Here is a 12,820-nt window from a genome sequence, read left to right on the forward strand (position 1 = left end):
TGACCTTTGGTGATATTCCATTTGGATTCAAATATAGTTAGAATGGTTACATCTTGATGGAAAGAAAACAACTGTATATCTTTAATTATTTACCAAGTATAACAGGAAAATGACATTCCAACATAACATCTTGCTGCTTTCCCTAACTAACAAGTTAGTTTTTGCTACTTCTATAAGTTACACATGTAAACAATTCTTTGTGATGCATGCTTATTGTGTTGAAAATTGGTTTAAAACTAGGGTATTGACAGCAACATCATCACAATGTTAGTTCATTGCCGATGGAGTTAAACTCTATTCATCAAATCATAATCTTAAGAGAAGGTGGGGAAGAGTTAGACTTAATCTTGACCCAATGTTGATATCGTGGAGATGAGAGAGATAGGTGGTCTAACTTCAATATACACTTACCCAAGACGATAGCATTTCCACTATCTATCTCACTTCATCACTTTAGTTAGAACAGAAATATCTATATTATTTTAATCAACATCTTTTATATACATTAAACTTACAATATTATCTTTTTAATAATCAGATTCTTATAATCATATTATATTGTAAGATATCAAATATCTCTTAATTAATATATAAAAATAATATTATCATTATTTTTTTTTTGAAATTTAAAATAAATTTTTGAGTGAAAGAAACATTATTGTATTTATACTTAAAATAGCATATAGATGAGCAATTAAGAGTATTGATTAAATCCCAATCCATTTACATCTTTTCAACATTTCAATGATTATCAAAATAATAGAAACCTTTCAACTTATACCAACAACTTGATAAGAACCCAATTGACTAATGATATTAACAACAATAATGTTTTAAAACTTTGATCCTCCAATTATAAATCATTCAAAGTTGAATGCTTATTTGCTTAAGCTAGTGACTAACTTATAAATTATCATTGTTTATGCTAGTAAGTTGGAAAATTACTGGTATTTTTATATTTCACTGCTTCAAAAGACTATCATTGGTTACACCCAGTGCCAAACTGAACACTTAAGTCTGCTGTAAAGTGCAAAGCAACCTTCGAGCTAGACCTGTCACTAGTCGTGACTTAGTCCGACTAGGCCATGACTTAAATATGTTTAAAATAATTATAAAATTAGTGAGTGAAAATTAAGTAGACGGACTTGACGGGTCGAACCTAAACGTTAAACTTATTTTGTAGAAATGTCTATTAGATTTAGCCCCGTGACTTATGCTCACATTTAATTAACATTATATATAAATAATCCTTTCAAAAATAATTTCTAAAGTTTAAACGTGATTTTTACATTATTAATATTAGATTTACTTAAAAATGATACTAATTTTTTTTAAGAAAATATTTTTTATAAAGCCATTCAAAGAACAACAAAAAAATCATTTTTTTTACATTATCATCAAAATAAAAAAATAGTAAAATTTTAAAAAAAACCATTTTCCAAAAAGATAACTCATCCCCGCGAAGAAGCAGAGGATGAGTGATAGAATTTGCTTAGTTAAAGTGGTGCACGCGCTAAATGTGGCGCGTGAAGGAAAACACACTCCCTCCATTTTCTTTTATCTGTATTTTTTTTTTTATTCCTTAGATATGACTTTTGTCTGCATAAAACTTCCTCTTCAGTCAAAGCTCGAAGGCGCCTCGGGGACCCTCCTTTGTTCCTTTTCATAATCCTCATTTGCCTAATCACTACCGCTGTAAACAGGGAAATCCCATTAAAATATATTATCAAAGGCTCACATTATCAGATTTTCTTCTCATTATCCAACTGTAAAGCAACCTCACATTGGATACAGGTAGCAGTGACATGAACACTTGGAAGAAAAATACAAAAAGAATACACATTAAGAAAACAAGGAAGGAAAAACGGAACCCCATTTCCAACTCTTTTTTTTTTCTTCACTTCACCATAATCCAGTAACCAAACCAAGAAAAACTGAGATACCCAGAAACTGAAACAAGAAGAAAAAACACCATGCCTTCAAGGCCTTTGCCTCCAGGTCCAAACCTACCAAGACCAAGTTTCATCAGCAAAACAAGAGTCATATTCCTGATCCTAACAATCTCATCTTCAGTGGTTATTCTGTTTACAATAATTTACTTTCTTTACCATCTTTGGAACTCTCTTTCAAACCGAGCTAAAACCATCCCTTTTGACTCTAGTGCTCCTCTTAAGCTCCAAAGGTTTTGTTACAAAGAGTTAAAGAATGCTACCAATGATTTTGATGATGCGAATATCATAGGAAAAGGTGGTTCAGGTACTGTCTTCCGTGGCATTGTCAGAGATGGTAAACTGTTTGCCATCAAAAGGCTTGATACTGTATCTTTGCAAACTGAGAGAGAGTTTCAAAATGAGTTGCAGATTCTTGGTGGTTTAAGATCATCTTTTTTGGTTACCCTTCTGGGGTATTGTGTTGAAAAAAATAAGCGTTTGCTTGTTTACGAGTATATGCCAAATAAAAGCTTGCAAGAATCACTTTTTGGAGACGGTCAGTTGAGCTTGAATTGGCAAAGAAGGTTTGATGTTATCGTTGATGTTGCTAAAGCTCTTGAATTTCTTCACTTCGGTTGTGATCCACCAGTGATACATGGAGATATTAAGCCTAGTAATGTGTTGCTTGATTCTGATTTTAGAGCAAAGATTTCAGATTTTGGATTGTCCAGAATTAAAGTGGAGGGTGAGTTCGGAGTGGATTTGTTTAGTCAAGATTTGGGAAGGAGTCAAGAGCTATGGAAGAGCCAAGAGTTACCTGGGAATTTGGGAGGAACTACTGGTGAACAGACTCCAGCAATTGGGACTCCTGTGGATAGTAACAACAATGAGGTAGACTTTGCACTTGCCTTGCAAGCTTCTTCTTCTTCAAAAAATAGTAAAAAATGTTATAATGTTAAGGCTCTGAATTTAAATTCTTTCAATTACAATGCTAACATAGCTAGTGACAGTGATTGTAAAGTTGGGAACAATGGAAAAGGGAAGGAGGTTACTGATGTGGATATTGCTGGTGATGATTGGAACACTAAGTTTGTGCCTTATGATGATGAGTTTGGTAGCATTGATCATAGTAAAGAGTTGAATTCTAGTGCTAGTTTGGGTGTTGATGTGGCAGCAAATACAAAACAATGGGGGAAGGATTGGTGGTGGAGGCAGGACGGGAGTGGTGAATTGTGTAGTAAAGATTACGTTATGGAGTGGATAGGGAGTCAGATATGTCCTTCAAATCCTGATTGGGATGATGAGAAACAGGCCACTCCTGAAAAAATTGAGTTGGACAATTCAACTCAGTTGGAGAAGTTGGACGATGTTAATGAATCCCAGGTACAAGGACTTGGCTTTGAAGCCTTGGAAAAGGGTTTTGAGAAGAAAGAACCAAAAGGAAGGAAAAATCGGAAAAAGAAACATAGGAAGATGCAAGAATGGTGGAAAGACGAGCATTTAGGTGAGATAAGCAAGAAGGATAGTAAGCTGAAGCAGCTTAAGACAAAGTGGAAGAAAGGATTTAAAATGCCACATTTTGATCTGGGAAGGCGGTTTTATTTTCACAGGAGAAAGAAGTTTGGGGAACCAAATCAAGATGCCTGTGATGCAAATGGAGAGTTCAGTTTTAGAAGGGGATGGAGGAGAAAGAACAACAATTCTGTTGGAAGTGACATGTGGAGTGGGGATCTTTTTAGTCGTGAGCTAAGCAGCACAACAAGCATGAGGGGGACTTTGTGTTATGTTGCGCCAGAGTATAATGGCTGTGGCTACTTGATGGAGAAGGCTGACATTTACAGTTTAGGAGTTTTGATCCTTGTGATTGTGTCTGGTAGAAGGCCATTGCATGTTCTTGCTTCACCTATGAGGCTTGAAAAGGCAAACTTAATAAGCTGGTGTAGGCAATTAGCTCAATCTGGAAACGTATTAGAACTGGTAGATGAGAGATTGAAAGATGAGTACAGTAAGGAGCAGGCAAGCTTGTGCATAAATTTGGCACTTAGTTGCCTGCAGAAAATGCCTGAGTTGCGGCCAGACATTGGGGAGATTGTAAGGATCCTGAAAGGGGAGATGGATCTCCCGCCAATCCCGTTTGAGTTTTCTCCATCTCCACCATCTAAATTATACAACAGATCAAGGAGAAAACAGAAGGCAAATGCAGAGTAGTTTTTGGTAATCCTTTCAATTTTGCTTCTGTTTCTGCTGTCAAATTGGGGGGGTTTGGTGACTGTTGAGTGTAATATAGCAGAGATGATTGGAAGCTGTTCTTCAAAATGTATATGGGGGACTGAAGGTGTGTATCACGATGATTATGTTGTTTGTATATTATATGAATGATTTGCACTTTCTTTTCTACTAACTTGATGTCGATCACTTAATTGAAGTTCGATATCTTTCCAATATCTCTCTCAAGCTTTGATGGTCTGTGTTTCCTATATGTATTTCGCAAATTCTGTATATCTACTCAATATCCGGTAAGTCCCATATGCAGCTTTAGCCAGTTATGAAAATCTAATGATGTAATTGTAGCTTGATTTGGTAGGAGAATGGTATACCTCTTCAGTCACATACATGAAAGAGAGACATGAAACGGAGTCCGTTAATTTAGTTAATATTATCTGAAGTTTTTGCACCTGAATCTGGAATCCATTTTCTCAATCTTCTATAATTTGATAGTTTTTCTAGGTAGTAGTTGTGAATTTGTCTTAGAATCTTGCAGCAAACATTCATTTCTTTTGTTTGTTGTGAATACATAACCTGTTTCACAGCCTGTGGCATAGTTTGAAAACTGGAAGCATGGGGTCTTGTTTTTCTGCAAGCTACTCATGTACTGTCCCTCTCCTCTCTGCTACATTCTGCAGCTTTCGCTATTGTTGGTGCATATTTTTCAAAAAGCATTTCGGTGCAAAACTTTTACCCGTAATGGTTAAATTCCATTAAACAACACTCTCTTCACTAGATAACAAAAGTGTAACAGATTACATCCAGCTGGTTACACAATCAAAGAACAAGAACGAAAGATTCAGACTCCACATTTAATGCTTTCCCAGGGAACAAGCTCTCACTATAATAAGGACAAAGACACTGCCCTTGAATTTTGGGGTTGAATATTTTGGTGCATTAATGGAAAAGCTTCTACTTGTGGAATACCATATTTAATTGTGTTGGTCCACCAGCCTTAAACACATTTTACTTCGGGTAGTTTCAATTCACCACTCGTTTTAAGTTCCTTTGAGACACACATGATTGCTGCTGTAATTTTTGGTTTCTGTTTGCTGTCTTGGTACCGCACAAGTCAGTTTCCTATAATCATGACCACGGCCTAAAGCTAATCACCATAAATCATTGAACCTTGGGGACTACCATGGCTACCAGGTAGAGTAGACACACATGGTAACAGTGTTAACAGTAAACAGGAGTACTTTATCTTTGTCCTTTCTTTTTTGTGTGTAGGATAAGAGATAAACTCGTTGCATTTCATGTCAATCACCTTAGCTTTATAAAGGATTTGGAGAGGTTGGGACTTGGGAATGAGGAGTTCAAAACTTCCTTTTTCTTTAGAGGTAAAATGTGATTAGTCACTACCATGGCCTTTTGGCTATTTGCTAGACCAAAACAAATTGCAATTCAGTCATGTATTGTATTTGAAAATTATGCTGTTACTGTTTTGGTTCTTTTGGGTGGATGAAATGTAGTTATCAAGAGTATGTTGTTTTTTCTTTGTCTTTGTGAAGGAAGAACGGGTTCGGGTCTCAAGGCAAGGAAAACACATGCTTGACGCAAGGGCAAATATTGCCTGCTCCCATCTATCTTCTTTCCCCTTCTTTTCTGACAAAACCTCATCAATACCAGAAGAACATCAACCCGGTGGTTCATCCAACACAGTACTATATTAATAGACAGTGTATCTGTTACCTGTTGTAGTTTAAAGCAGAAACGACAAACCTAAGTTATCTTCTCTTAAATCTTAAATTTGCTTTGGAGCACTAAACTCGGAGCAATAGGTTCAAACATGCCATCACACGAACAGCCCAATGGCTTAATATAGATCTGTCTTAGAGCAGTTGGCCAAGAATTAAATATTTTTTCCTGTACGTTGAGGATGGGGTTTGACATCTCCTCTCCTCTGCTATATACTTATGGTTCATGCCTTGATGACTATTGGATGGGAGTGGGGTGCTAACCTGGAGTTTGAAAATTTTGGGCCCTTCCATTTAATTCAGACATATATATTTTGATACCAGTCATTTCCTACTGTGCTCAAGAAGTGTAAATTGTCTTCTGTTTGATACAATTCACTGTACCTCGCAAAGCTGATATGCAACCCCAGTTCCAACTTCAGCTGCAATCCTTAAACCTAGTCTCTCCTCCCTTCATAATGGCCGGCCATTGTCATAGGTTCCCATTTCCAGCTACCTGCTAATTCATTCCACAAAAATAGGACATAATTCTCCAGGTAAATAAAAACCCACTGAACCTAAAGGCTTTCATGGTTTGGTCAGGTTCGACCCTACTGCAACTTTCCATCAAGGATTCAACTTCGCGTAGCCTTGGTTTGATGAGTGGGGCAAATGTACAGTGGCCACAATGTCGAGTAGCTGGTCCCAAATCGGATACCGATGCCCCTAAAAGGAAGTCAGCATTATTATCAAAAGCAACGTTTGCCGGAGATGTGACATTCACGTGCAGTAAGAACAGAATTAGTCAAATTTTGTTCAGAGGATCAAAAATAAAAAAAAATTAAAAATTAGCATATTACATTTAAATAATAATAAAAATTAATTTTATATAATATATAAATAAAAAATAAAAACACTTAAAATAAATTATACTCAATAATATTTTATAGATTTATAAAATATAATGTATAAAATATAAATAATTAAAAAAAATATATAAAATTTCATACAATAATTAAACAATATAAATAAAAAAATATAAAAACTTTACTTTATTTAAATTCACAAAATCATAAATCTTTTGTTTAAGGAACGAATGTGTTGTAGTAGTTAATTATATAAACAAGATTAAAGTAAAATAAAAGAAGAAAAAGAGAAGACAGAAAGAGAGAAAGAAGTGTGAATAAATTTAAATTAGGATAATTTTGATTAAGATTTATAAGATTATTTTATTATTAATTATTCTTATTAATACATAAAATTTAAATAATTAAATAAGATATATAAAATTTCACATAATAATTAAATAATATAAAGAACAAAAACTTATTTTATTTAAATTCACAAGATAATAAATCTCTTTTTTAAAAAATAAATATTTAATTACATAAGAAAGAGTAAAGTAAAATAAAAAATTAAAAAAAAAAAAGAGGAAAAGAATGAGAGAGAAAGAAGTGTGAATAAACTTAACTTAAAGTAACCTTGATAAGAATTTGCAAAATCATTTTATTATTTATTATTTATATTAATTATTAAATAAAAAATATTTTAAAGAATATTAAAAATATATAATAAATAAAATATTTCAAAATTTTTGAAGGACCACAGCTTCCATAAATAAACTTTGTCAGAAAATTATTAAAAATATATATAATAATTAAAAATTTTCAAAAATTCCCCACAACAATGCCAGCCTCCGCCCCTGCGTGCACGTCTAAACAGATTGATTTAGGCAATTTATGCAATTGGTCAGTCACCAAATTTTTAAGTGTCAGTCCTTTTCCTTTTGACCAATCTAGACGTCAATCTTATTGGAGAAAAATCTGGCCAAAGGGCTGCAGGGGTGATTGAAAAATCTAAGAGTACCCGGTCCTCTCCCTCACTGTACCATACCATTCTATGTGTAGAGGAAATTTACCAACAGGTATGGCCAACAAGCACTTCAAATTAGTCAGAGCAAGCTCACATCGATAAAAGGAACTGGCCTTCCAGGCTTGGAGTGAAGAGCCAAGAGAAGAGGCAAATTAGTGAGAGTTCAAATCGATCACTTCATCAATGAAAGGCTACCAATTTGGCTAAATAAATTAAGAAAATGATAGAGAAACAAGCAGAAGAGATGTTACATTTTAGAGGTTACAAAAAATGCAGTTCACTAAGCTTGGATAACCAACTGAAACTCCTGCTAGATCCACCCAGATCCAAACCATATAGAAGCTAATGCCACAGCCAAAGCCCTCAAGCCGAGCACGCCCCCAGGCAAAACTATCTGCGCAGCGGCAGAACTGTTTGATGTATGGTTGGCAACGGGTGAGGCAGCTGGTGAAGGCAGTGGATGAACAAGGACAGAAACTTTCATGCCATTGAAGCACTGGCCATTCCCACAAATGAAGTAGTACCTCTTGGACTCATTGAGAGGTATAAAATCCTTGCCACTGCTCCAGTTTCCTAGTGCTCCTTCTGTCGTGCAGTTGTCATACCCAGTTTGGTTCACTTCAAACACATTGTATTGGTTCTTTTGATACCTGAAGGCTGGAAGGAAAGACAGAGTTGAAGATGGTATTAGACCAAGGACCCTCTGCCTATGTCAGCCTCAAAATACAAAGACTAGATGCAATATAAACATTCACAAACAAAGTTAGTCAAATCAGAAAGCAGATTCAGGGTAGATGGGTACTTTCGTATTACCCCAAAATCAATGTTTTGCACTTCATGCTACCCATAATCATTTAGTAGTGTTTAACTTAGAAAACCCACCGTTCCCTTCATTTCTCTGAAAAACAAGAAAATGAAATAGTACAAAACTACAAATACAAACACAGATAGTTAGAGAAAGAGAGAGAGAGAGAGAGAGAGAGAGTACAGATGAGGTCTCCAACATAGAAGGTGTGGTTGTTGGCCCAAAGGGTGTAGTTGATGCCAGGGTTCCAGCCTTTGTTAGCACCGACAATGTGGTCTGTGGCGGTGACAGTGCCAAAGATTAGAATGAAGCACAACAGGATAAGTTGATTTGAGGTCGATTTCAACATTCTTTGGCTCCCTTGTTGGTGTTTAGAAGTAAGCAGTTTGGTTTGGTTACCCTCTTTTTCTTCGCTCTTCTTTCTGATTTCTATTTTCCTTTCTTGGGCAGAACCAGCAATTATTGTGAGGGATTCAAAGATCATTTTGAGTACTGTGGGTGAACCGTGGGTCCCCTTCTTACCCGTTGGGTTTGAATCCAAATCTGAACAACGTCATTTTCTCCAATTTTTTAATCCCGGAAAATCATTTCCATTACAACATGGAATCTTTGCTCCATTATTTCAATCCAGGGTGGAACCCAAAGCTGAAGCATGCTTGTAACTGTGGGTGCCAGGTGGCCCCTCCCATTCTGGACCTTCATTCGTGGGCTGGCCTTTTCGAGCCCTTAAGCCTATCTCTTTCTGAAAGGTGGGCATTCCACTTTCTAATCTTCATAATGGGTGTCATGTGAGGGAAAGAGTTCCTGGATGGCCGTAGCCTTTAGCTCAATATGGGTTCGGTTCGTTTCAACATGCAAAGGTTGAAAGATTTGAATTATGTTCTTTATCTTTTTAATTATTTTTTTTATTTTTCTTTAATATTATTTTTTCTCTTCTTTTTTTTTTAGATTAGATTTGATAAAATTATGTAATTTTCAAGAGTAATGATAATTAAAAATTTTTATTTTCACTCTAAACTCCTTTCCACCAGCTCTTCACCTTTATACTATTATCATCTCTACTTGTTCCTAGATCTGAATCTAGGGTGATTGCAAAAACAGTATAACATATATAATTTATATCTAGTACTCAAGCAAGCATGAGGAATTTCAAATGGCCATAGAACCAATCAAAATGAAAATCTTGCATGTCTCATGTTTTAAGGAGTCAAGATTATTAAATCAATTCATGAGTTCTTTTTGATAAAACTTTATGCATAAATAAGTTTACACTAATTCAAGATCTACCATAATAAGAATTTAAAATGCAGCGTACTTGATTTCTAATCCATAGTTTAACAGTAAAAACAATATTGATCAAATTAACTACTGGTCTTTAGTGCATTAAGATCTTCTTTTCCTTTTCTTTGTAACTCTCCAAAGGGTAAGATTATTATGTTTTGTTCAGCAAGAGAGGGTACCTACCCTTTTCTTTATATAATGAATCCCTAGTCCCACCCATCATAGGATATAAAGTTTCCTACATAAACCTACATAGTAAGTCTACATTTATTATATTCTTGTATCACTATTGCATACATGAATTAGTAGATTCATGCATCACTATTGCATGCATGAATTAACATATTCATGTATCACTATTAATTACATACATGAATAAGTAGATTTAATTATAAGATATAATTAATCGCTACTTTATCAAGACCAAGTAAGTTTAGCTTATTTCATAAAAGACAAAATAGATATAAATAATGTAAATCCATAATTTTGTATTGAGAAAGTCTAACACTTCAATAATAAAACATATAAAAATGAATACCCTATTATGATTCTACAAAAATAGCTAACCGATATCAAGAATATAGGTAACATTTGGTATTTTACAATCAAAGTGATTACAAGGAAGATAACATTGTAATATTTGGTACATAAGCAAAGTAATAGTTAAAATGAAGGGAATATGATATTACGAGGTTTGGTTTATAAATATTTTATTAGAAATGTAATGTCAATTTTCAAAATTATCTTTATTTATTAAAATAAAAAAATTATGAAAAATAACCTTTCTCATAAGCCCAATTCAAAAATCTTTTATTATAATTTTAATTATTTTAATCAACTTTTGACATGATTTGACAATAATGCCATTTAAATAATTTCAAACAAATTAAAATGATTTCAGTTTTCGCTATCCCATCATCTAGATAAAAATTTTAAATTAAATCTTAATTTTTCTCTCTTACCAAATATTGTCTATCTCGCCATTTAACTCTTTCTTGCCATCCGAAAAAGTAAAAATGACATCAAAGTATGTGTTTTAGGTTTTTGGATTTATTAGTTTATTCATAGAACTTAAAGTTGAGGGGTTAAAATTGATTAGACATATTTATAAATTAGAATACTGTATGACTTTGACAACTTAAATCTGACTGCAAGCAAGCAAATCAATTAGTTATTAGGTATTGCATTCTGATTTTTAAGCATTACGATACTAATTTTTAAACATCGTGTGACTTAATCTTTGTGTCTTTGATTTTTCAGCATTACATTACTGGTTTTTAAGCATTGCATGATTATATTTAAATATTACCTAAGTCACACAATGTTTAAAAATTAGTCATGCATTGTCTTACTAACAAGTCACATAATAATATATTAACTAGTCATGCAATATTTAAAAATTAGTCATGTAATTCTTAAAAATTAATGATAAAATGCCTAAAAACTAATTATATAATGTTTGAACACTATTAAAACTACTTAATTCTATTTTAAAAAATCAACAACTTCAAATAATACATCATATTTCATTTAACATCATAATCAACGAATATGCCTACTTAGAGAAAAATGCTTAAAATGCTTAAAAGTTTTTCTTTATATATCAAAAATCACTTCAAAATACTTAAAAATGTTCAAAACACTCAAAGGGTTTTCTTTGTATAACAAAAATCACTCCAAAATGCTCAAAATACGTAAAAGTTTTTCTTTTTGATAAGTAATACTCCGGAGATGAATGGTATAGTGAGAAAAACTCAGAAGATATGAGTCAGTTTGAGACGCAAATCTAAACATATGAATCAATTTCATTAAGGGTAATTAATTAAAATTAATTTATCTTAGTTAAAAATAGTAAAAATTATAGAGAAGGCTATTTTCAAAAACACTTTATATATGAGAGATATTTTTGAAAAAAACCCTATTAAAATGCAAGTTTAATATACTTATATATTTTTTATTATTAATTTTTACATACTATCATCTCGTAAATATATTTTTAATGTCATATATTTTATTTTTATTTTTATTATAATCTTGTATATTTTATTTTTATTTCTTAATATAATTTCCTATGTTATATATTTTATTTTAATTTTTTTAAAAGGTAATATAAATTTTATTGACAATTACCATCCATCATCCAACAGAGAATGACTACTGAGAGTAATCAAGAGACATCCCTCGAAATATATATATATATAATAAATTATAATATTACAAAATATCTTTAATAAAGTAACAAAGTTGAAAAGTAAAAATATCTTTAAAAATATTACAGAGTGTAAAATAATCAGATTTTGGACTATTATGGCATTACATCCTTTGATTATACTGTGATTGTATTACAATCTTATATTATAATGATTTGTTGTGAAATAAACACTGTATTGTAATTTAATTAGACACATTACAGAGAATGTGCTCTCATTTACTTCATACCAAACCTTAGCTTAGAATGAAAACTCTCATCTCAAATCTCACACTCTAAATTGAAAATTCCGCTCTTGATTTCAAATTTCAATCAACCACATGCAAAATAAACTAAACCTGAACTTAAATAAATATTTGATTGTTTAAAGAGAATAAGAGAAGGGTTGGGGGAAGGGTTTAAAACAACCTACCTCATGGGAAGTACTTCTTGACACATGAATATAATTTAATAGTTATTTTGACATGTGTTTATAAAATTTCTTGTGATTATTTTTTTTCACATATTTTATGTCATGACAATTCTTCCGTTAGTTAAAAGAGTTAATGGTGTTAAAATTTCCGTTTAAATAAGAACTCAATTAATTGTAAATAATTGATTAAAAACTTAATTGATTGTAATAAAAAGATATGAATTCATTTGGAATTATAAGGATTTAGTTTGTGTGCATGGATTCAAGGGTCAGTCTATGGCTGCTGACTGCTTATGGCGGAGATCTCATGCACGAGGACGACGTTTCAAATTACTTTAGCAGTTAAGAACACTATATTAATTTAATTTG

The 12,820-nt window shown here is 32.8% G+C and overlaps 2 protein-coding genes across 2 annotated transcripts; one reads left to right on the forward strand and one right to left on the reverse strand.

Annotated features, from left to right (window-relative positions):
- The first annotated feature begins 1,793 nt into the window (after positions 1–1,793).
- Positions 1,794–4,328, forward strand: LOC110427112 (Protein kinase superfamily protein). Its single transcript, XM_021442525.2, has one exon. It carries the CDS (start codon positions 1,974–1,976, stop codon positions 4,137–4,139), a length of 2,166 nt encoding a protein of 721 aa, XP_021298200.1. The 5' UTR covers positions 1,794–1,973; the 3' UTR covers positions 4,140–4,328.
- Positions 4,329–7,900: 3,572 nt separating this feature from the next.
- Positions 7,901–9,148, reverse strand: LOC110427188 (early nodulin-like protein 17). Its single transcript, XM_021442637.2, has 2 exons — positions 8,733–9,148; positions 7,901–8,401 (listed from the first exon to the last, which is right to left on the reverse strand). Exons 1-2 carry the CDS (start codon positions 9,031–9,033, stop codon positions 8,055–8,057), a joined length of 648 nt encoding a protein of 215 aa, XP_021298312.1. The 5' UTR covers positions 9,034–9,148; the 3' UTR covers positions 7,901–8,054.
- Between the last annotated feature and the right edge of the window lie 3,672 nt (positions 9,149–12,820).

This window comes from Theobroma umbraticum, unplaced genomic scaffold, assembly GCF_002168275.2.
Source record: "Theobroma umbraticum cultivar Fairchild unplaced genomic scaffold, ASM216827v3 scaffold_228.0, whole genome shotgun sequence".
In the NCBI taxonomy this organism is placed as follows: Eukaryota; Viridiplantae; Streptophyta; class Magnoliopsida; order Malvales; family Malvaceae; genus Theobroma; species Theobroma umbraticum.